Here is a 22,287-nt window from a genome sequence, read left to right as displayed (position 1 = left end):
ATAACAGAACTGGTCAACGGAACTACTGACCCATTAGTTTTTCTCCCTTTCTTCCGGTGGCCAAGCGTCTGATCTCCAGTTGGGAACTGGCCACAACGGCACCATCGAGACCAGGAGCTCACCATGTGAGGAACCGCAGACCCGTACCCCATTAATACTCCAAAACTCCAGCGTGCTGCAGCCTCCCTGGAGTAAGACTTTGGTTGGGACTGTGGCCCCTGACAACAAGTTAATGAGTAACACTGCCCTGTAGATCAATTCTGACTGAACACTAATTTCCAACACTGAAAGAAAAAAGGCACAAAGAAAATGGCTGCTGCGGTCCCTCAGGTACAAGCTCCCACCGATGTGCAGCTGGTAGCCCTTCTCACCCGCTTACCATGTTCATAACAGTGAGGATGTAGGTGGTGATGTTCTCCTTGCCGTGTTTCTCCATCATTTTCTTGTCTGCCACCACCAGAGTTTCGACAGTCAGTCCCCGGCTTTTCCGGGAATCTAGGTCGGAGCGTTTCAATCTGCTCCTGGAGCTGTATTCATCGGGCAAGATGTGGATATCCTCTACTGGAGGTTTAGGCATGTCTAAAGAGGGGGAGGGGTGGGGAAGAGAAGAAAGCAGAGAACGTACAGTTCCAGAGAGAAGCCAAAGTACATTTATTGTGTTCCCCTGCGCATCTGCGAAAAACAGAAACTTATTGCATGGCAAACAAGCACAATGAAACAAAACCTTGAGGCAGTCTTCGATCCACAATGCTGACCAACTTTAATCTCCTACCTTGTATTGGAAACCCAAGTATTCATTTACCTCCTGCACCCTCCAGAGTGACCCACCATTCCAGGCATCAAGTTCACCGGGGAGTTATAAAATTCAGCAGTGAACGGGTCAATATGGTCAAGTGACGATCAGAAGCAGTTTGGCGGATGCTAACTCAAGGGGGGCTTGAAACGTCAGTACAGAGTGCACAGCTCCCAAATCGCATCTCTGCTCTCTATTGCGTTAGCCAATCTCACCTGGAGCAGTGATGGAATGCTTAATTGGCCTCAGTGTCACGGAGAGAGGGGAGAGCGGGAAAAAACAGCTAGATCCATTTTGGCTGCTACCCAGTCACAGACCCCCGCCCCTTCACCTACCCACCTACCTCGCTGCATGTGGATCTCGGGCGAGGGTAGAATTGTAAACAATTGGCATTTATTTTGCATCTTTAACGTGGAAAAAACATCTCAGTGCTTCACAGAGGCGCAACCAAAAAAATGGACGCCAACCCAAAGAGGGTGACTTTAGGAGGGGTGGCCATAAGAGGTGGGTTTTCAGGAGTCTTAAAAGGAGCAGAGGGAGACGTCAGACGTGAGGTAAAGCAGGGGGGGGGGGGGGGGAACGGAGAGTTCAGAGGGAGGTGGGGTTATAGGACTGGAGGAGGTCACGGAGATAGGGAGGCAAGCGTCCAGCTGACAATCACACGTGAAAAATGGGCACTTAGTTGAGGTTTGAGAGTGTCCGTAGGACCATACCTCAGCAAGAATCAAAGTGCTCGGGAGAGAAGGGGAAGAAATTATGTTTAAGAAAAGAGATATTACGGTATCTGCTGACTACGCTAAACACTAGTGCTGTTTGGACAGTGCTAAATACTTTCTCTGACTGACAGGTTTCCCTGCGTTACCTCTACCTTGCTATGATGAGGCCTCACCAGAAAAAAGCCCGAGGAAATACTTATGGGAATAAACTTCTTGGCAAGAGAAAGGCAAAGCGAGCCCCTGGAGCAACAATAGAAGATCAAGCAACTAATTTACCAGCAGGATGAACGGTGTGTTCACAACGCGCAGGGCCATTATAGACCAATTCCCTTCTCCCTCACCCACCCTCCCCCCACCCTCCGCTGCCACCCCCCCCACCCTCAAAAGATATTACGACCTGCAAACCACAGCCAAGAAAATAAAGGCGAGAGATGCCAGATCCACACAGGCCTGTGGGGGGGGGGATGTGAGATATGATACATTGATTGACCAGGAGAGTAGGATTTAACAGGTCTCATGCTGAGAGCTGTGCAAGGAGCAAGGAACTGTTGAAACGGAGGCAGTCCCTGTAACTCGATGCCCATCAAGCATGTTCCTCGATGATTACCGACAGACACCTTAATGTGTCACAGCTGAAGGCAAAAGAAGCGGTTCTCTCACTGCTAACTGCAGTCAGAGATACTATAGCCCCCGACTCACCGTGTGGAGCTGGTTTAGCGCGCCATGACACAGTGGGCCAACGATGCGCCCCGGCCACCATATTAGATGCTTCAGCACCCATTTTGACCCTGAAAAATGGGCACGCGCCAATGAACGTTTAGGCCAAAGGAGTTGTTTGGACGATGGAATGTCCTCCCAGTAACAGTGGGGTCGGTGGGGGGGTGGGGGGGGGAAGAGGGGAGAGCAGAATCCAGAATTAGCTTTCGAAAGGGAGGTGGATGAATATTTGAAAAAAAATGAATGTTTGCAAAGGACTATGGAGAAGGGCAGGGGAAATGGGACTAGACAGAGGGCTCCCCAGGCGCGATGGGCCAAATGGTCGCCTTCTGTGCTGTAAAACCCAACGGCAGGAGAAAAAAAACAGTTCCTGTAAAAGCTAATCTTCTAATTTTAAAAACCTGTGGCATTGCACCAGGGACAAGTTACCGGGTAACAATCAGTCAGCACTGCGCTGGTATCAATACTGAACGTGGTCCAATCCACACATCTCTGCTATATTTCAACATTAAGACAGTATAGAGAAGGAACTTATTATGAGCAGAACGAGCGTTTGTATGAGAAAAGTGCTGGCTTTAAAGTCTACACATGCACAAGAGTTATTTTACCAACGCCTTTTTTTTTGTTGTTGACTAAACTATGGTTATAAATGCTAAAAAAGGTTCCTTACATACATTTCTTTCGCCGCCCACAGTAGTGTTGCTTCTGGTCTCTCTCGTGGTGCTGATACTTTTGTTGGTGGTGATGGTGATAGCGGTGGCGGTGGTGATGCCCGCCACCCGCTGGGCGCTGCTGCACTCTGTGCTCCACCGATCGCTTGTAGAGGGCATGAGGTCGATGGTCAGCAGCTGAGGTGTGGTTGTGTCTCAGTGCCAGGTGATGAGGTAATGGAGTTATAAGGTATTCATTTTCTTGGCTCCGTATTAAACCTGACTGGAAGACAAATGGGATTTTTTGGGGGTTTTTTCTCATTTGTTAAAACGCACCGAAGGCTGCCAGATAACGTCTTAAATCTCAAATATCTTGAGAACCCCGTGCGTCAGCAGTTGGGACAGCTGAGCGACTTTGTTTGGGTCCTTGTTCTAGTCGCGTCAATTTAACAAGCCACAATCAAGTCCGCTAAGTAGTGGTATTCAAGGCAGTTAAAACAAAACAGCCCTGGTGTATAAAAGCTCAGTAGGGACTGTGGGGGTTGATGGCCAAAGACCAAGAAATATTACTACACTTTCGGAGTTTTATGCCTCTTTCTTTTTAAAACTTATTCTTGGGATGTGGGTGTCACGGAAAAGGCCAGCATTTATTGCCCATCCCCAACTAGCCCTTGAGAAGGTGGTGGGCCTTCTTCTTGAACCTCTGCAGTCCATGTGGTGAAGGTACTCCCACAGTGCTGTTTGGTAGGAAGTTCCAGGATTTTGACCCAGCAACGATGAAGGAATGGTGATATATGTCCAAGTCGGGAGGGTATGTGACTTGGTGGGGAATTTGGAGGTGATGGTATTCCCACACACCTGCTGCCCTTGTCCTTCTAGGCGGTGGAGGTCGGGGGTTTGGGAGGTGCTGCCGAAGAAGCCTTGGTGAGTTGCTGCAGTGCATCCTGTGGATGGTACACACTGCAGCCAGGGTGCGCCGGTGGTGGAGGGATTGGATGTTTAAGCCAGTGGATGGGGTATTATGGAGTTTATCACTGTTGTACTGTAACCTTTCAGAATAAGCATAAAATACTGTCCAGAACACACAGAGAAAGCAGAAAATGGAAAGAAAGGCTGGATAGAGTGCAAGGGATTCTAGAGAGTGGGACCATATTTCTTTTAACGTGGGCTGTTCAGATGTAAAGTTTCCGTTTCTGAACTGTATAGAGCAGGAAGGTCTCTGGTTTAATCTCTGATCTGTGTTGAGTAAGCTGTTCTCAGCTGTAGCAGAGCTAGGACTATCTCTATGCTCATGGGCAGGGTTCTTGCTGCCCATATCCTGACTCACACCAAGTCCAGTTCACCAAACACCCGTGTGCTCACTGACCTACAATGACCCCGGTCTAGCAATGCCTCGATTTTAATATTTTCATCCATGTCTTTGAATCCCTCCGTGGCCTTGCCCCTCCTCATCTCTGTAACTTCCTCCAGCCCTACAACCCTCCGAAAACTCGGTGTTCCTCCAATTCTGGCCTCTTGTGCGTACCCGATTTCCTTCGCCCCTCCATTGGCGGCCGTGCCTTCGGCTGTCTAGGCCCTGAGGTCTGCAATTCCCTCCCTAAACCTCTCCGCCTCTCTCTCTTCCTTTAAGACGCTCCTTAAAACCTAACTCTTTGAAGAAGCTTTTGGTCACCTGTCCTAACATCTCCTTACGTGGCTCGGTGTCAAATTTTGTCTGATTACATTCCTGTGAAGTGCCTTGTGACATCTTACTACATTAAAGGCACAATATAAATGCAAGTTGTTGTTGTTGTTCCTGCTCCTGATTGTCGACTTGAAGTGGGTGCATCTGGACACTGGGTGAGAACAACATCAGGTCTGGCTGTGGAGTCCTACAATGTCCATTGCTTCTTGGCACCCACCATGAAGGCTCAGTGACCAAGAACGGCCATTTAGGCAAGATGCCAGAAGGTGCCCAGTGCTCAACTGAGTCGGTCAATGCCTCCAGGAATGGGGAGGAAAAAACTGGAGAGGAAAAATAACAGGGGAGGTTACTGTGGCCTGACAGTGATTTAAAAAAAAGAAAACTCACAATTAGAACGTGGCAAAATGTCCCATGACGCTTCACAGGCACACAAGGTCAATCAGACGCCAAGCCAAATGGACGAAAGATTAGGGGGGGACCACCAAACATTTGGTCAAAGAGGTTGGGTTTGATTAAGAGGAGATGGAGGAGGAGAAGAGGAGGCGATTAGGGAAAGAATTCCAAAGGTTGGGGATTTGGCAGCTGGAAGCACGGCCACCAATGGTGGGCAAAGGAAGGGGGAACGCAAAAGAGGTCAGTGGAACGGAGAGTTTGGTGGGGCGGGCTGTAGGAGGTTACAGAGTTAGGAAGAGCGAGGCCATAGAGGGATTTAAACGTAAGACTCAGGTTTCCATCTATTTTTTTCTCCCTTATCTCCTGAAGCCACCATCTCGTGTTCCATATGTGCTATAAGCGTTCCAGAATCTTGCCCAAGTGGCTACTTATCATGTGTGTAAGCCAGGATAATGAGCGTCAGCACAAACTCAACTGTGGGGCGCATCACAGCTGAACCTGATGCTGCCCTCATCCAACATCTGCAAATGTTCCTATTTCCCCCAAACAGAGGTCACTGGATAACAATCGGAGAAAAGAACTCTGGCCAGTCTCCCCTCCCTAAGATCCGAAGGTAATTACAGATGAGGCAGGTCGACCAGCCCATCTTAGTTGACCCATCCAGAAAAACCTTAAAGTCCATTGTAGTATCCAACTGGTTCTTAAATGATCCCAGCGTTTCTGCCTCCACTACTCAGCTGGTGCCAGGCCTGTTCCGTTTAGGATTTTCCAACGAAGTGAAAGCTTTTTTTTTAAATGTACGAGTAATCGTTGCGGTGGAGCCAGGAGCAGCAGAAGCATTCCCCCTTCTCCACAGCCCTCCCGATTGGCCTCCCACTCATTGCCCGCCTCCCGCGCCTCCCCAACCCCTCCCCATCGTGGGACTTAGCTTCAGGACAATGCCATCGAGTATCAAATATTGATTTCTTCAACTGTCAGCGGAGATGCTGGTCGCTCAGCAACGTTATTGAAATGAGGCCCAATTTTGGGCCGGCCTTGGGCCTCCCCCTAGTTATGGGCCCGAAATGGGGCCAAAACCAATTTTCACCCCCACAAGTGTGTTCCAGGACCCCAGGCTTCCTGTGAGCATCGCCACTGGAGATCAGTCAGTAATTACGAATAAACTGCAAAAAAAAACTTGATCTTCATACAGAGCTACCCACACTGTCAGTGAGGTCTGTTCAATTAATTAACATAAAATGCTGGCCATCAGGTTCCGATTTTTCTGACAGTCAGAGAATTGCACAAACTGCAGATTGTCTCCAAAATCACAGCCTACTTTGTTCAGGAAAATAATACCAGATTGGCTGCCAAAATATACTTTCTCCTGACAGTGACAAGGAGCTAAAAGGTGCTGGTAATCCAGCTTTTAGCATGCTAGTGCCCGTCTTAGCACTTGACTTCCCCTCATCCCAAAATGAACACGAGTGTGCTGAGCCCTAAAATAAACGCACACATTGTAATCCCTGTGAAAACACAGCATGACAAATGCAAAGGCTTTACCTGTCTTCGGTTTTGTATAGCTGTAAAGTGTCTTACCTCTCCTTGCTTCACCAGCGAAAGCAAGACCTTGTATCCTTCAGTAATACTTTGTCTTTCTTTCGTTCCTGCCAAAGTTTATTTTAACTACACACACTCCACCTTCAGTTCACAAAGATAGGCCACAGGCTTCTTAACGGCTGTTGCCAATGCTACTTTTGTTGGGACAACACAGATGCACCTCTGAAGGAAGGACTGACTGATTTTCCTCCCTTCTCTTTCCCTTTCGATTAAGTATGTTGAAGTATGGAAAGTCAAGGGCAACAGTGAGACTCATGCAAAAAGGGAAGTGAAACCAAGTGGCCATCAAAGCTGTGATTCACGGTAGCAATTATTTGGTTGGACGCTGTCAAACACTGCGGCCAGGACTACAAAGTGGTCTTCACTGACCAGGCTTCTGAAAAACTCGACAACCCCCCGAGACCTCTGCACTCCTCCAATTCTGGCCTCTTGCGCATTCCCGATATTCATCGCTCCACTATTGGCGGCCGTGCCTTCAGCTGCCTAGGCCCTAAGCTCTGGAAATCCCTCCCTAAACCTCGCCCCCCCCCCTCTCTACCTCTCTCTCCTCCTTTAAGACGTTCCTTAAAACCTACCTCTTTGACCAAGCTTCTGGTCACCTGTCCTAATATCTCCTTATGCGGCTCGGTGTCGAATTTTGTTTGATAATAGCACCAGTGAAGTGCCTTGGGACATTTTACTACATTAAAGGCGCTATATAAATGCAAGTTGTTGTTGTTAGGAGGAAGGAAAATCAGCCAGGGATCCCGATCGCTACCAGTGACCCTTGCTGCAACGTATGCACATTGAGCAAGGAAACCATCTGGCTTAGCCCGCTACACTCGAATGGTCTGCCAATGCTCACTCTTTAAGCGCACACATGAAGAAGGGCAAGATGCCCAGAGGGCTTGCGTTAGGGTTAGGGTTAGGAATGGCATTTAAGCAAGGGTCGTATCTTGAGAACAGGAGTGGAGAAAACTAGACAAGATGTAGGCAAGTCAGGATTTTTGTACAGTCGCTGCGGCCTCGAGGGCCGTGCAATCAGGTCACAGGTGTGACACCTTGACTGGTTATCACCAGTCACAGGAATGTGACTCGATATCATGTGGCTACAGTCACCTTTCTGTATTCAAATCTCAGAAAAAGTTTTGAAAAGACTCTTTAAAACTGCTAGCAAAGAAAAACAACAAAACATTTCAAAAAACATGTGGAAATAGCATCAAAAGTGCCTACAAAAAAACCCTGAGAAACGAGTCATTATTCAATCCTTTAAGGACAAACATTTATATGCACCAGCTGTGATCCCCAACTTCACAGACAATTGTTTGTGCCATACAAGAAAGAAGAACTTGCATTTATGTAGCGCTATTAACGACCTCAGGACGTCCCAAAGCGCTTTACAGCCAATGAAGTACTTTTGAAGTGCAGTCACTGTAGGAAACGCAGACTTTGGTCATCTACTTGGTAAATGTTCCTGTTGGGACAGTCTAACCATGGCAGCTTCTTTAAGGTGTAGATCTGTTGCCCATCATGCAGGTACTGCACCAAGGACTGACCCAGGGCACAAGCTCCTGCCAGGCTTCTTTACCCAGAGAATGGTTAGAATGTGGAACTCGCTCCCACAAGGAGCAGCTGAGGCGATTAGCATACATGTACTTAAGGGGGATCTGGATAGCTACATGAGGCAGAAAGAAACAGAAGGTTATGCTGATTGGGTTAAATGAAGTCGGGTGGAAGGAGGCTCGTGTGGAGCATATACACCAGCAAAGACCAGTTGGGCCGAATGGGCTGTTTCTGTGCTGTAAATTCTATGTAATTTTAGGCATGCTGCGCTGCTGATCTCCAGGGATGGTGCACCGGTGAGTGCCAAACAGGGTAACCCTCCCTGCAATCACCTCATGCAGCAGCACCTCCATTTCACCAGCCATCAAACAAGGGGTTTGGGGGGTGCAATGCTCCATCATTTGCCGGACATGATTTCCACGCCTCTAAATTTATTTTGACTGTCGCTTACCTTTTGGCCAACAGAGCAGCCCTTACCATCCTCCCACCCGGTAATCTCCTAGCGATGAACTAATCCAAGTTAACTAATAAGGTTCAACTCTCGAAAATCCCCTCAGCTTGGCTCAGCAGGTGGTCAACTTATGTTAAACTCCAATATGTAGTTTTATGCACCAAGGAAAGGAGTTGAAATAAAATAAACACAAAGTATTTTTAATGTCTCACGTAACGCATCGTCCCACAAAAGTTCTGGCAGATAATTGGAACATAGGAACAGGAGAAAGCCATTCAGCCCCTCGAGCCTCCACAACTCTTAACACCCTTGCCTAACGAAAATCTATCAATCTGAGTTTTGAAATTTTCAATTGACCCCCAGCCTCAACAGCTTTTTGGGGGAGAGAGTTCCAAATTTCCACTACCCTTTGTGTGAAGATGTGCTTCCTGACATCACCCCTGAATGGCCGAGCTCTAATTTAAGGTTATGCCCCACTTGTTCTAGACTTTCCCACCAGAGGAAATAGTTTCTCTCCATCGGCCCTATCAATTCCTTTAATCATCTTAAACACCTCAATTAGATCACCTCTTAATCTTCTATACTTAAGGGAATGCAACCTGTCCTCATAATTTAACCCTTGTATCCCAGTTATCATTCTGGTGAATCTGCGCTACACCCCCTCCAAGGCCAATATATCCTTTCTGAGATGCGGTGCTCAGAACTGAATGCAGTACTCTAAATAGTGCAAGTGATCAATGTTTCAGTGTAATAGAAAACTAGACAGCACAGGAGAGGAAAAAAAGTTTTGTCCCAGACCTTAAACACATGAATTTCTTTGAGATAGAAAGTGGAAGTGAAACAATAAGTAAAGTGGCTGACAAAATTAAGGTAAATGATTAATTGAATATGCTAATCTAGGATAAAAAGTGTAACCCTGCACCCGTTGACTTCCAACAAAAGCTTTTGTGTTGCCATGGCAAATAGCTTCTGTTGGGAGCCAATGGGTGCAACATTACACTTGTTCTTTTGTGTTGCCATAGCAAATAGTTAATGCTTTGCCCAAATCTTGGGTGGCCGACCACAAGATCTAAACATTTTTTTTTGGTGGCCAACAAAAACAGAACCAAAAAAAAAGTTTTATTTGGGCCACATGCTTTGTAATGCATGTCTGGTCAAAAACTAAAACAAAGAATTTCCTTATTTAATTAAACAAAATGTCTCTGTGAATGTCTAACATCAGGCTTCTAAAGTAAGAATTTTGCCCGGGGACACTTGTATCCAACAAAAATCAAATTTGAGAAGGGAAATTAGTGTCAGGCTCGACTTGTTATGTTACAGTTCACTGTGACTTAAGGGACAAAAAATGAAAACTTTGGAACATCAACTCCAATATTGTGATTCATGGGAGGTCAAAGTGATGGCCAGTGTCAGCCTCTAGAGTTAGACAAGATTGTTTAATTGTATGCCAATCACAGCCATGGTTTCCATCAAAAGGAGATAATGATGTCGACAAACTCCTTTACAAGATTCCAAATAGATACAAACGAGGGAGGCCATTCAGCCCATCTTAGGCAATCCATCCAGAATAAAAAACTACATCACGTCATCCAATTTTCTCTTGAATGATACAAAGGTGTCGCTTCGACTACCCTTCCCATAAAAGCATTCCAAGTGATCAGACTTTGTGTGAAGAGGCTCTTTTTGGCATCTGTCCTGAACTATCCCTTCTCTAATGTCCCTTGTTCTAGTATCCTGGCATATATAAAAGTGGTGCTTCAGATGAACCATTTAATATCTTGTATACTTCCATACCACTCAGGTACCTTATTTCAAGGTTAAACAGTACAAGTAACTCCATCCTTTGATTCCAAGGATTAACCTCATGGCTCTTCTCTGCACTGCCTGCATGAACTTTTCCTTTATGTCTTGATGACCAAGGCTGAGCACAGTATATCCATTTTTCCTATCAATATATGGAACCTTGAACTTATCTGTATTGGACTTCATTTGTCACTCATTTGTCCAGTTGAAGATTTTAATCGCATTTTTTCTGTAGGTCCCTAGCTGCATTATCTTTCTGAACATCACTCCCCACCACCTTTCCAGTTTAGAATCATCTGTGATCCTCATCAGTTTGTAATGGGTTTCTGTATCTGAGTAATTAGTATAGATTTGAAATAGTAGGGGACTCCCCAACAATGCACCCTGGAGGCTTCCACTAAGTCCTCACCCCACCACCCTGACATCACTCCCTTAACAAGTACCTGCTGTCTTGTTTCCTTCTCCCAATTCCTTACCCACATTCAGATTTTCTCTCAAATTCCCACTGTTTCCAGTTTCAGCAGCTGCCAGTAACAAGGGATTTTGTCAAAGGCATTTTGGACATCTAAGTATACCACGACATAGGGGTTTCCACTGCCTACTCAGTATGGGCAATAAATGCCGGCCTTGCCAGCGACGCCCACATCCCGTGAACGAATAAAAAAAAATTTTTTTTTAAATGTCACTTTGTCAAAAGGTCAAGGAGGCTTGTCAAACAGGATCTTCCTCTTCTAAAGCCATGCTGGCTACTATTCATTACATTATTCTCACAAAAGTACTCCTCAATTTTGCTCCATTATTTTACCAGGTATAGTTATTTGACTGATGGGTCTATTGTTATCTGGTTTAGACTTGACCCTTTGAGTCCTGTGTCAGTTTATCTCCAATGCTGTGGTATGCCCCCAAAACTCACTGACTTTCTAATGATGGTTGTTAGCACGTCACAAATTTCGTCCCAGTCTCTCTTAACACCCTGGGACAGATCCTAAACATCCCAAGGGATTTGTTAATTTTGAGCTCTTTAAGCCTTTCTAAAACCTGCGTCTTATTGATACTGACACCCTTAAATCTGATGGATTATTTCCCTAAAGGTAGGGCATGTTGCTATAGTCTTCTCCAGTAAATACTATTCATTGAGCATGCTAACTATTCTCTGCTCATCCTCAGTTTCATCCCCATTGATGTGCATTTAAGTTCTCACCTCTTCTCTGAGCGTCCTCTCGCTGCTGTGATGAGCATTTGCAGTTATGCTCATTGCCAGTTCCCGCCTTGCGCCTCTGATCACTGCTGCGACTTGCTTCTAAAGTTTCTTGTAACCTTCCTAGTAGACTCCCTCCCTGCAGATGCTTGGTCCAGTTTGACATCACCCCTTCCCCTTCCCAGCTTAGCATCATACAATTGGCCGTCTTCAGGGTCCAAGGGAAGTATCACAGTTTTCCTTTGGAAGAATTCCCTGTGGATTCACCTCCACCAGGAGACTGTTAAGTTGGAGAGAATCCATGACAGTGCAAATCATAGATCCGTTTGCTGGCAGTACTAAGCTGACAGCCGTTCCCAATTCCACAACTTCTTCTATTCTTCTGAAAAGCATAAATGCTACTGCATTTGGCAAAGTGTCCTCTAAGAGTCTTTTGGATTTGTAAACGGACGAGTATGATGACACAAACAGTGAGAGACTGACTTCACTGTATGACCAAATGTGTCTGACACTGTGGGGTGATTTTCTCAGTGGGAGCCTCATCGGCAGCAGTGCGAATCTGAAATTCAGGCCCGCGCTGTGCACCATCTTCTGACTATTTACAATAATAGTTGAAAACTTGTGTGCCTGAATTTCCAATAAACATTGCTCGCAGGGACAGCTCCCATTAACAGTGCAAAGTCAGAAAGTTGCCCCTTTTAAGTTTACGATTAACATTCAACAGAACCCAGGATAAAAGTTTGAATTCATCTCAAGCTCACGCTTTTATTTCTCAAAGTGGAATAACGAGTTTAGGAGTAAATCCATGGGCATAGCACTGCTAGATGTGGAGCAATACCTTGTAGCCATTTGCAAAAGGGACTAACCATCAGCTTCTAGTCCTGATCACAAAATTCAACTGCAAAGGACCACACAGCCAAGAACTGAGATGATCAAGGATAAGATTGTTTGCAGTAGATCTTGTCCTAGATGCTGCAATGTTGGGAAGGGGGTGAGGAATTGTTTCGGGTGGAGGGGGGTCTTCTCTACGTGGCACAAGAGAAAAAGAACATCAAGGGAACAAGTTACTCCGTGCCCGCTCTCGCAAATCCGAGCATTTGGCTCAAGTCCGACATTGGCACAGGTCTGGGTGCAGGTTGGCTGGCTGCCCTTGTAAAACATTTCATTCACTCCTTCACTCACTGTCCAAGCATGCAACACAGTTTTAAACAGATCACGCTTTCATCGTTACTGGGGGCCAAAATCACGAGTGTCAGCTGCCCGCTGGTCAAGGGAGGACAATGAAATGAAGAACATCCTACACTTGACCAAGGGTTAACAACCGTGTTAAAGCAGTACAAACAGGAATTCATGCAGACTTGTGAACCAGTACACTAGGACTAGCACACATAGGAAATCAATCCCACTGATGTTTTACAATTCAGATAGAAGATAACATACAGGCACACACACACACGAAAGCAAGCCATGATCCATCAGCACCTGCATAACCGCTAGGCTAAAGAAAGAACTTGCATTTATGTAGCACCTTTCATGACCTCAGGATGTCCCAAAGCGCATTACAGCCAATGAATTACTTTTGAGGTGTAGGCACACAGCAAGATCCCACAAACAGCAATGAGAATGATGATCTGTTATAGTGATCTTGGTCAAGGGATAAATACTGACCAGGACACTTGGAAACTCCCGTGCTCCTCCTCAAATAGTGCCGGAGGATTTTTTTACATTCACCTGGGGAGGTAGCTAGGGCCTCAGTTTAACGTCTCAACCGGAAGACGGCACCTCCAACAGTGCAGCACTCCCTCAGTATCAGCCTAGATTATGTGCTGAAATCCTGAAGTGAGACCCATTACCTTCTGACTCAGGCAAGACTGCTACCACTGAGTCAAGGCTGACATTTAGGTTGCAAGTTACAAATAATGCGCAGAATCTCAGATTACAAGCAAAATAAATTTTGAGTTTGTGGTCTGTTCTCTAAACTCATTCGATAAAACACGAGTCATTCTGGCCCCAGTGCTCAGAGTTCCCTCCTCGCTGCACCATGACAAGCCACATCTGTTCACAGAAGGAATGGGTAGTTGCACCACTGAAATGCCACAGATGTTCTGAGACAACTCCAGCCCATGGAAATATAACCTCTGTTAAAAAATGCTGGGGAATAAAATATTTTCCATTTCGAGCACCCAGTGCTGGTACCAAACATTCCAAAGAAAGAAAAAGCATAGTTTAGTGCAGGGTAAAGCTCCTTCTACACTGCCCGAACAATGTGTTTCAGGCCCAGTCTCAGAACAACACTATCTTCTCCATTTTGTGGGCATTCTCCATTCCCCATGGCAGTCATTTTTGTGGCCACTCCGAACGAGCTTGCTTTTCTACTGCTGTTTTTTTCCTCCTGCACTTTTTTTTAATAAAAGAAAATAGACTACAACTTCCAAAATGCCTGCCAAAATCAGACTGACTACATCTAAGCCTTTTTGTGACTTTTTTTTTTGTTGGTTTACTTTTTTCTTCATCCTCCAACAGGCACAGAGTTGCAGGTCCAGGGTTTGCACTGTGCTGCGTTGTACCTGTGGGGCCAACTGCTGACAGGTTACTCATTTGAAGTGAGAGACGGAAGACGTGAAGGAAACAACAAAATAGCAGAGAAGCCATTCCAATCGATGAAGTTCACGTGCTGTCATTTAACGCACATTGCTGTGTACATCCTTTGTACGCAGGTCTGTCTATATTAAGGTCAGCACCTACGAGTAAACAATGCGTCCAGGAATGTAGGACATGTGTATTAGGACAAGGGAAACACAGAAGGAAAAGGAACTGAAGGAAGAAACAGTAAGTTATAGACAGGGTATGAATGACATATCACATTAAATTTACAGCACAGGAACAGGCCATTCGGCCCAACTTGTCTATGCCGGCGTTCATGCTCCACACGAGCCTCCTCCCATCCTGTTTCATCTAACCCTATCAGCATATCCTTCTATTCCTTTCTCCTTCATGTGCTTATGTAGTTTATTATTATCTAGATATTAGGAGTATCAAAATTCTGATCTAAGCAAATTGGTGAGAAAAAACAAGCACAGCAACAACTTTAGCCTTTCTTCACATTTTCTTTGTGGCCTCCCACTCGCAGGGAAATCATCACTTTAAAAAGAAAACACAGGAAGAGAGAGAGGGGAACATGAGCACACAAGATAATGAAACCATGATACTGCAGGCTAAGTACAAATGAGAATGCCTTTTGGTCCATTTGATCTCTTCGCTCCAAAATAACCAAACCCAAGGTCTTCTCATTAGAACAAATGAGAGAAACAACCTTCCCGTCAAAAGTAACAAGCAATTGAATCAAACAAACTTGGATAACAGCTGAAGACACCATTTTGGGATTAATCATTTTACAGGCAACTATAGACAATCCAAGAACACCAACATACCAAAAACATCACATTCACTCCCATTGTATATAATTGCAAACCCTTTTTCTGTTGACTCCCATTGTGCAGAGCTCCACTGGACCAAACCCCTTCTCTTCCTATTCCACTGTATATAATTTCAAAGGACTAAATCCTTTCCTCAATGGCTCCCATCGCAAATATTTATAATGGGCAAAGCCCCTTCTCATTCACCCCCATTATGTATAATTCCAATGGATGGAACCATTTCCCACTTCCTCCCATTATATAGAATTTCAATGGACCAAACTGCTTCCCATTCACTCTCATTTTACAGAATTCCACAGCTCTTAAATACAAAATCCCTTCTCTTCAATACTCCATGCAGTGAATATAACCAATCCGCTCCCCACCATTGCTGAGATAGCATTACATCTTGGAAGTGAAACACTTTTGTATGAAATATATGCTTCCTGCTCAAAATGTTCAGTGGGCTTTACTCGAGCTGAATGGGCTACAATGCAAAGAAAAGGGCAATTTCTTTTTTTTAATAGAATTGACAGAACTCCTGATCCCAGCATAATCCTGATCTAAGCATAAAATTTCTTGGCAAGCTAGTTATGCTTTTTTTTTCAGCATTCAACTGTACTTACAATAAAGCGAGACAAAGGAACTTTGTGTTCTCAGCATCTGTTTTAAACCAATAATTATTGCTTAAAGCTGGACTCAATAGACTTAAGCCAGCCCTGCAGCAAATGCTCAGGACTGGTACTCAGGAATGGAGTTACTGGGAACAAATTAGTTTGAGGAACACAGCCCTGACACTAATATATAAATAAATGGGGGGTCAGATTGGATTCAACATGAAGATGGCATGATTGGTGCGGTCTCCTCCAAAATGTGCTCGGAGGTTGTAATATGCTCAGATTCATGCTACCAAACCAGGTATGATTTACATTATGGTAATTCAAATCAGGAATGACGAAGTCCAAAGGACTGAGGGATACTGACTTTAGCCTGGACTCAGCCCTTCGGGACCAGATTGAGAAGGAGGTAAAAGGGCTGTTTGGTCTCTCCTTAAAATCACAAAGTCTAAAAATAAGTGAGACCTGCAGTGCAGAAAGCATGTGTTCATCATGATTCAGAACACATAAGCATGCAATGCAAGGACTTCATGGCCTCGTATGCAAGACCCAGGATCGTGCTGTGAGGTGGCAAAAAGATCCAACGGTTGCTGGGAGGGAGAGCTCCTGACTAATGCCGACTTGTCAACGGTATCTTGGAGGAGCAGTCAGTCAGGAGCAGCAGGCATCACTCTTTGCCAAAGGCCCTCACACGAGGGTCTGGGTTAAACAGTCAGTGATACAATAAGCCCGATATGACGCACTGGACTGGGACACCTCGAAACGTCGTGGGGACTGGCAGATCACAAGCCATTCTTCCACTGTGCTTGGAGTAGTTGTCATCACAAAGCTGATGAAGTAACTCAGACTTGGAATGGCAGCTTCTGGAAGCATTGCCTGGATGCTAGCTATCAATAACATGTGCTCTTGTATCCAGGGCCATACCTACCACATTTGGGTAGCAGAGTGGCAAACACTTGTTGAAGGTCTGAACCTCCAACTGAGTTATGGTGTGTATCCATGCTGTGGTGAGAGAGATGTTAACAATACACTCACCATTATGTGGTGCCAGCTGTGGCTCAGTTGGTAGCTGCATTGCCTCTGAGTCATGAAGGTTGTGGGTTTATAGTCCCACTTGCAGAAACCTAAGGGCATAATCCAGGCTGACACTTCAGTGCAGTACGAAGGAAGGTGCAGTCTTTCAGATGAGATGTTAAACCAACACCCTGTCTGCCCTCTTGGGGATGTAAAAGATCCCATGGCACTAAAGAACAGCAGAGGGGTTCTCCCTGATATCCTAGCCAATATTTATCCCTCAACAAACATCACTAAAACACATTATCACATTGCTGTTTGTAGAACCTTGCTGTGTGCAAATTGGCTGCTATGTTTCCTGCATTACAACATATCTAAAAATATTTCATGGGCTATAAAGCACTTTGGGACGTCCTGAGGTCGTGAAAGGTGCTATATAAATGCATGGTCTTCCTTTTTTAATGATATCAAAAACTGATCCTCAGGAACAAAATTCCAAATATCCCTGTCCATTGAATTTTTAATAATAGTTAACTACTGCTGCAACTAGTATTTACATAGCACTTTCAACATAGAAAAAATGTCCCAAGGTAATTCACAGAGGTGTAAGGAAAAAACTGGATGTTGAGCCAAAGGAGGAAATATTAGAAGGGGCGACTACAGGCTTGGTAAAAGAGGTGGGGTTAAGGAGGGTCTTAAAGGAGGAGAGGGAGGTGGAGAGGCAGAGAAATTTTGGGATGGAATTCTACAGCATGGAGCCTTAGAGGCTGAAGGCACGGCCGCCGATGGTGGAATGAAGGTGGGGGTTGCACAAGAGGCCAAAGTCAGAGGAGGAGAGAGCTCGGGGCACTTGTAAGGCTACAGAGATAGGACGAGGCCACGGGGGATTTAAATGCAAGGATGAGAATTCACAGGTAGGTGGACAAGAAGTAGCAAAGTGTACAGTCACACACTTAAAGAGCAGGTGAATGTTTCAGGTTTAACCGTCTTCACCAATTCTGACGAAGGCTCCCAGCTGAAGCATTAAGCCGCCTTTGTTCTTTCAGATTCGAATGCTGACTGACCTCTCTATGTGTTTGCAGCATTATTTGCTTCTATTTCAGATTTCAATCATCTGCACTTTTTCCTTTTAACTCATCGGCCTGTAGCTTAATTGTTCCACTAAAACCGACTTGGGATATAACCACTGAACAAAGCAGAGTGGTGCTTAGGCTAAAGGCATCTAATCTAACATTAGTCTCACGGATACATGATCACGTACGTCCATCAGACCCAACCACAACTTTTGTTGTTAATGTGTTTGAGTTGGCACCGAAACATCCCAATGGTTTTATGCAAAATTCCTTGGCAATCTAATTGAATTTTGTTATATCGAAGTCTTGTTATTACTGACCTCCCACAACATCCCTGCTCCCATCTTAAGCTCCCTTAAGAGTCAGTAGCTGAACTCAAATTTTGATAATAAACTAGACTTTGCCAGTCTGCGGGAGCCTGCAGTGCGAACAGCTGACCGTATCATGTACTCTTAAAAGAGTAAGAATGATTGTATAGGTGTCACAACGGAATTAGTTATTTCAATGCAAGGAAACATTGTGCTCAAGGTGAGCTGAAGAATGGAAACACTTTTCCGCATTTGGCACCCAGCAGTCTATTAGTATAAATTTCAATTGGTGTCTAAACTTTTCCGTACATGATGCGCACCCGCATGTATAGAGAGCTTTAGACACAGCTTGAAACTTAAGACTACCAGAGTGCTGTATTGTCAGATGATACATTAAACAGGGGCCCCGTCTACCTATTCAGGTGGACGTTAAGGATCCCATTGCATTATTCAAATAAGAGGGAGTTCTCCTCCCAGTGTCCCAGCCAACATTCCTCCGTAACCATCACCACCAAAAACTGGTTAACTTGTTATTTATTTCATTGCTGTTTCTACGATCTTGCTGTGTGCATAACAATCACTGCCCTGCTTCATATGTGAAGTGCTTTGAGATGTTTATGAGAGACAAAAGGAGGGGGGATTTTAACTCACTGCACCTGGTGGAAACCGGGCAGAATGGGAGTTAAAATCGAGAAGCTCTTCATCCCATTTCGATACCGCCTCATGGTGATTTTTACGCCGAGTGATTGAGGCGTTCGCCCGAGTCAGGGGGACATCTCGTTAATATTTGCTAATCGGGTTCAGCTAGGACCCCAAGGCAATTTTAATGGCCTACTAGTCGGAGTGGCTGGTGAAATCAGCGGAGGCTCCACGAGATAAGCAAAAAAAACCTTTTCTTTGTGGTGGCAGGAGGAGCAGCAGTGTGCCTTAGGGCAACACAAGGAAACTCTGGGCCTCCACCCCAGGCTCCCCACCGTTTCCCACCCATGGAACCCTGCCGAGCCCATCCTCCTCACTCACGACTTACCTGAGTGCTGGCAGGTGACCTCCGGCCCACCAGATCCTCGCCTGTCGGCTGCTTCTTTACACCTGTTTCAGGTGGGCAGCCGACCGACAGGATATTAAAATCGGCCTAGTCTCCCACAGGGCCTCCCAGGGTGGGGAGTTTGGCTGCTTCCCCTCCCGCCCTAGCTTTCCACCCGGGAGTTAAAATCCACGCTTAATCCATAAGGACGATTCCAGGCACCAAAAGAATGTGATTCTCATTCCAGCAGATTGGGTTGGATATAAAACCAGGTCCTTGATGTGAAAGAACAGCATTCAAACCCACAGTGCTTCCCAGTCAACTTAAATTCAGAAGGTCAAATGTATTAAAGTTATTAGTGAGCCATGAGAAATGCAGACAATTTTTTTTTGGACTCTGCACAAAAGTAAATATTTTGTCCCCTTGACAGCTGGTGTCAATGTGCTAAGTGACGCTCTGGAAGCATACTCAACAATCTATAGATGACGTGCAACTGGAGCATTAAGCAAGTCATGTCATAGAGAGGAATAACCATGCACCTGAGCTAAATTAACAAACTGCAGTGTTGCCACGAAGATTTCGTTAAAATGCAACGGTGACTACGAAGTTTTTGTAGCACATCTACTGGAACTGTGAAAAAGAAACACCCCACAGCATAATTACAGGGAATGTCCTTGCAATCCAGAGGGAGCGTTTTGCACCATACGACACTGGGAGGAAGTAGTGCTGGCTATGAGTCCGTCACGGATGGTGGTAATGTGGGAACTGTCCAAGATGAGGAATTAACAGTCTCTCACACAGGAAGCATATCACACAACGTTCAAGGGAAGATTGTCCTCTCACTGTGCTCGGCTGATACCAGAGCTGAGAGGTTGTAACGATCGGGAAAGACTGGACAGGCTGGGGCCCTTTTCTCTAGAAAAGAAAAGGCTGAGGGGTGACCTGATAGAGGTCTTTAAATTAGGAAGGGGTTTGATAGGGTAAAGGTAGAGAAAATGTCTCCACTTGTGGGGGAATCCAAAACTAGGGGTCATAAATATACGATAGTCACTAAAAATTCCGATAGGGAATTCAGGAGAAATTTCTTTACTCAGAGAGTGGTGAGAATGTGGAACTCGCTACCACAAGGATTGGTTGAGGCGAATAGCATAGATACATTTAAGGGGAATCTAGGTAAGTACATGAGGGAAAAGGAATAGAAGGTTATTTTGATAGGGTGCGATAAAGTTGAGCGAAAGGAGGCTCGTGTGGAGTATAAAAACACCGACATAGACTTGTTGGGCTGAATGGCCTGTTTCTGTGCTGTAAATTCTATGTATAGGATCGTCTAAGTGCAGTGCATTGAGGAACCCACCTGATTTTCTGTTCCACTCATTTGAGTGGATGGAAGAATGGAGTGGGCTCCGTTATGGGTGTTGAATCCTCTCCGATCGATTTTCCCCTTTCCACTGTGCCCAGACCATCCTTTATGCCAACGCACAGTGAGAGGAAAATCTGCCACTCAGTGCCTTTCTTTTAAAAGGAAACATTTTTTTTTTGTTCCTCAGTTCTCTCACCAACACAAAACTAAAACACGGGGCATCAAAGGCTCGAGATATCGGGAGGCGAATTCCCGCAGGGGTTTTTCCCGCTTATTGGCCAGAAGTCCAGCCATGGAAACCTCGGAAGAGCAGCAAATTGGAGCTGAAGAACGGGAATTTTTTCAATTCTGAAAACAGGTCCAGGTTCACACCTGTATTCCAGGTGTGAACAGAAATGAGGTTGAAGAGCACGAGAAACAGTCGAGGTGCCCGATGCAAAGTGAAGCTCGGATCACAGACTCACAGGCGTTGCAAGGTGTGCTAATCTTCACCATCTGGCTGCTGCTCACAAAACCTACTCGCTTCTCAAATATCATTCAACAACCCTTTACAGAAAAAAAATACTCTTCTTTAAAAGGGAAAGGAAACCTCAAGCATTTTGTTTTGCGGCGTTCGGAACGACCACTAATTTCAAATGGAGTGTTGAGGTCACTACAAGAGCCGTTAAACTGCCCAGCTGCAGGATGGAAATTGGTGCTACAACTGGCTAAAGGCAGCACTCTGGAAACCTGGTACAAGACGTCAGGTGAAGGATGTGTCGGGCTGGTGATCGGCACTCCCCCAACACTCACTTCTGCCCAGTCCTCGCGTTTGCCTGCCAGCACTTTCCGGTGGTTTCCGTGCCGTGCAACGCCGTGGCGAGCTGCCACAGCAGAGCAAACCATCGCCACGTAAGAACGTAAGAAATCGGATCAGGAGTGGGCCATATGGCCCCTCGAGCCTGCTCCGCCATTCAATAAGATCAAGGCTGATCGTTGACCTCAACTCCACTTTCCCGCCCGATCCCCATAATCCCTTGATATACGCAAGAAAAAGCCCCGCCTTGCTGTCACTTGGCTTTTATTTCCAAACTTATGGCAGGACTGAGAATAACGTGCTGTCTAGTTTTACCAGCCTCACGTACGTACGCCCAAACTGCTCCCGCCATTGTTGGCTAGCTGCCTTGCACTAGAAGGTGGCGTAGACTGAAGGCTAAATGGCCTTGAAATGCTGCTGAGGGATATTAGCAGACAAGCGTTGGACGCATCTTTCTAAGATGTATTAAACTTAGAACGTATGTCATGCACTTAATTGGGCTATCACCATTCTGTGACATACACAGTCGCACCTGCAGCTGCTACCCTACGACCAGAAGATGGAGCTTCACAAGCTCCAGATCCCCGTATCTACAGGAAGCAAAATAGAGACCTTGCATTTATATAGCACCTTTGATGACCTGAGAATGTCCCACAGCGCTTCGTAGGCAATTAAATACTGCTGATGTGCAGTCACTATTGTAATGTAAAGAAATCCAGCAGCCAACTGCGAGACCCCACAAACAGCAACAAGGTAAACGACTAGATAATCTGTTTTTAATGCTGTTGGTTGAGGGATAATTCTTGTGTCAGGACACCAGGGGTATTCCCCTGCTCTTCTCTGAATAATGCCAAGGGATCTTCAATGTCCAGCTGAGGGGCAGACAGAGCCTCGGTTTAATATCTCATCTGAAAGTCAGTACCTCTGATGGTGTAGCACTGCACTGAAGTGTCGGTCTAGATTATGTGTTCAAGTCTCTGGAGCAACTTGAATCCATGACCTTCTGACTCAGAGGAAAGAGAGTTGGCATCTATAGCATCACTACTGCAGTGTAATGGGAAATTCATTTTGGCCTAACTTCCTGTGAGTAAAACCACAGGAACAAATGATGATGGATAATCATCAATTTCCAT

At 45.5% G+C, this 22,287-nt stretch overlaps 1 protein-coding gene across 1 annotated transcript in view; it reads right to left on the bottom strand.

Moving 5' to 3' along the window:
• Positions 1–22,287, bottom strand: part of adamts18 (ADAM metallopeptidase with thrombospondin type 1 motif, 18) — a 162,216-nt gene that overhangs the window by 101,137 nt on the left and 38,792 nt on the right. The window contains exons 4-5 of the mRNA XM_067997525.1: positions 2,901–3,159; positions 380–579 (exon numbers count right to left, since the gene is read on the bottom strand). Of these exons, the coding sequence (XP_067853626.1) occupies positions 380–579; positions 2,901–3,159 (459 nt within the window). The remainder of the gene's footprint in view (positions 1–379; positions 580–2,900; positions 3,160–22,287) is intronic.

This window comes from Heptranchias perlo, chromosome 16 (assembly GCF_035084215.1).
Source record: "Heptranchias perlo isolate sHepPer1 chromosome 16, sHepPer1.hap1, whole genome shotgun sequence".
In the NCBI taxonomy this organism is placed as follows: Eukaryota; Metazoa; Chordata; class Chondrichthyes; order Hexanchiformes; family Hexanchidae; genus Heptranchias; species Heptranchias perlo.
Note: the sequence above shows the minus strand (reverse complement) of the source record. Positions and strands in the feature narration are given on the sequence as shown.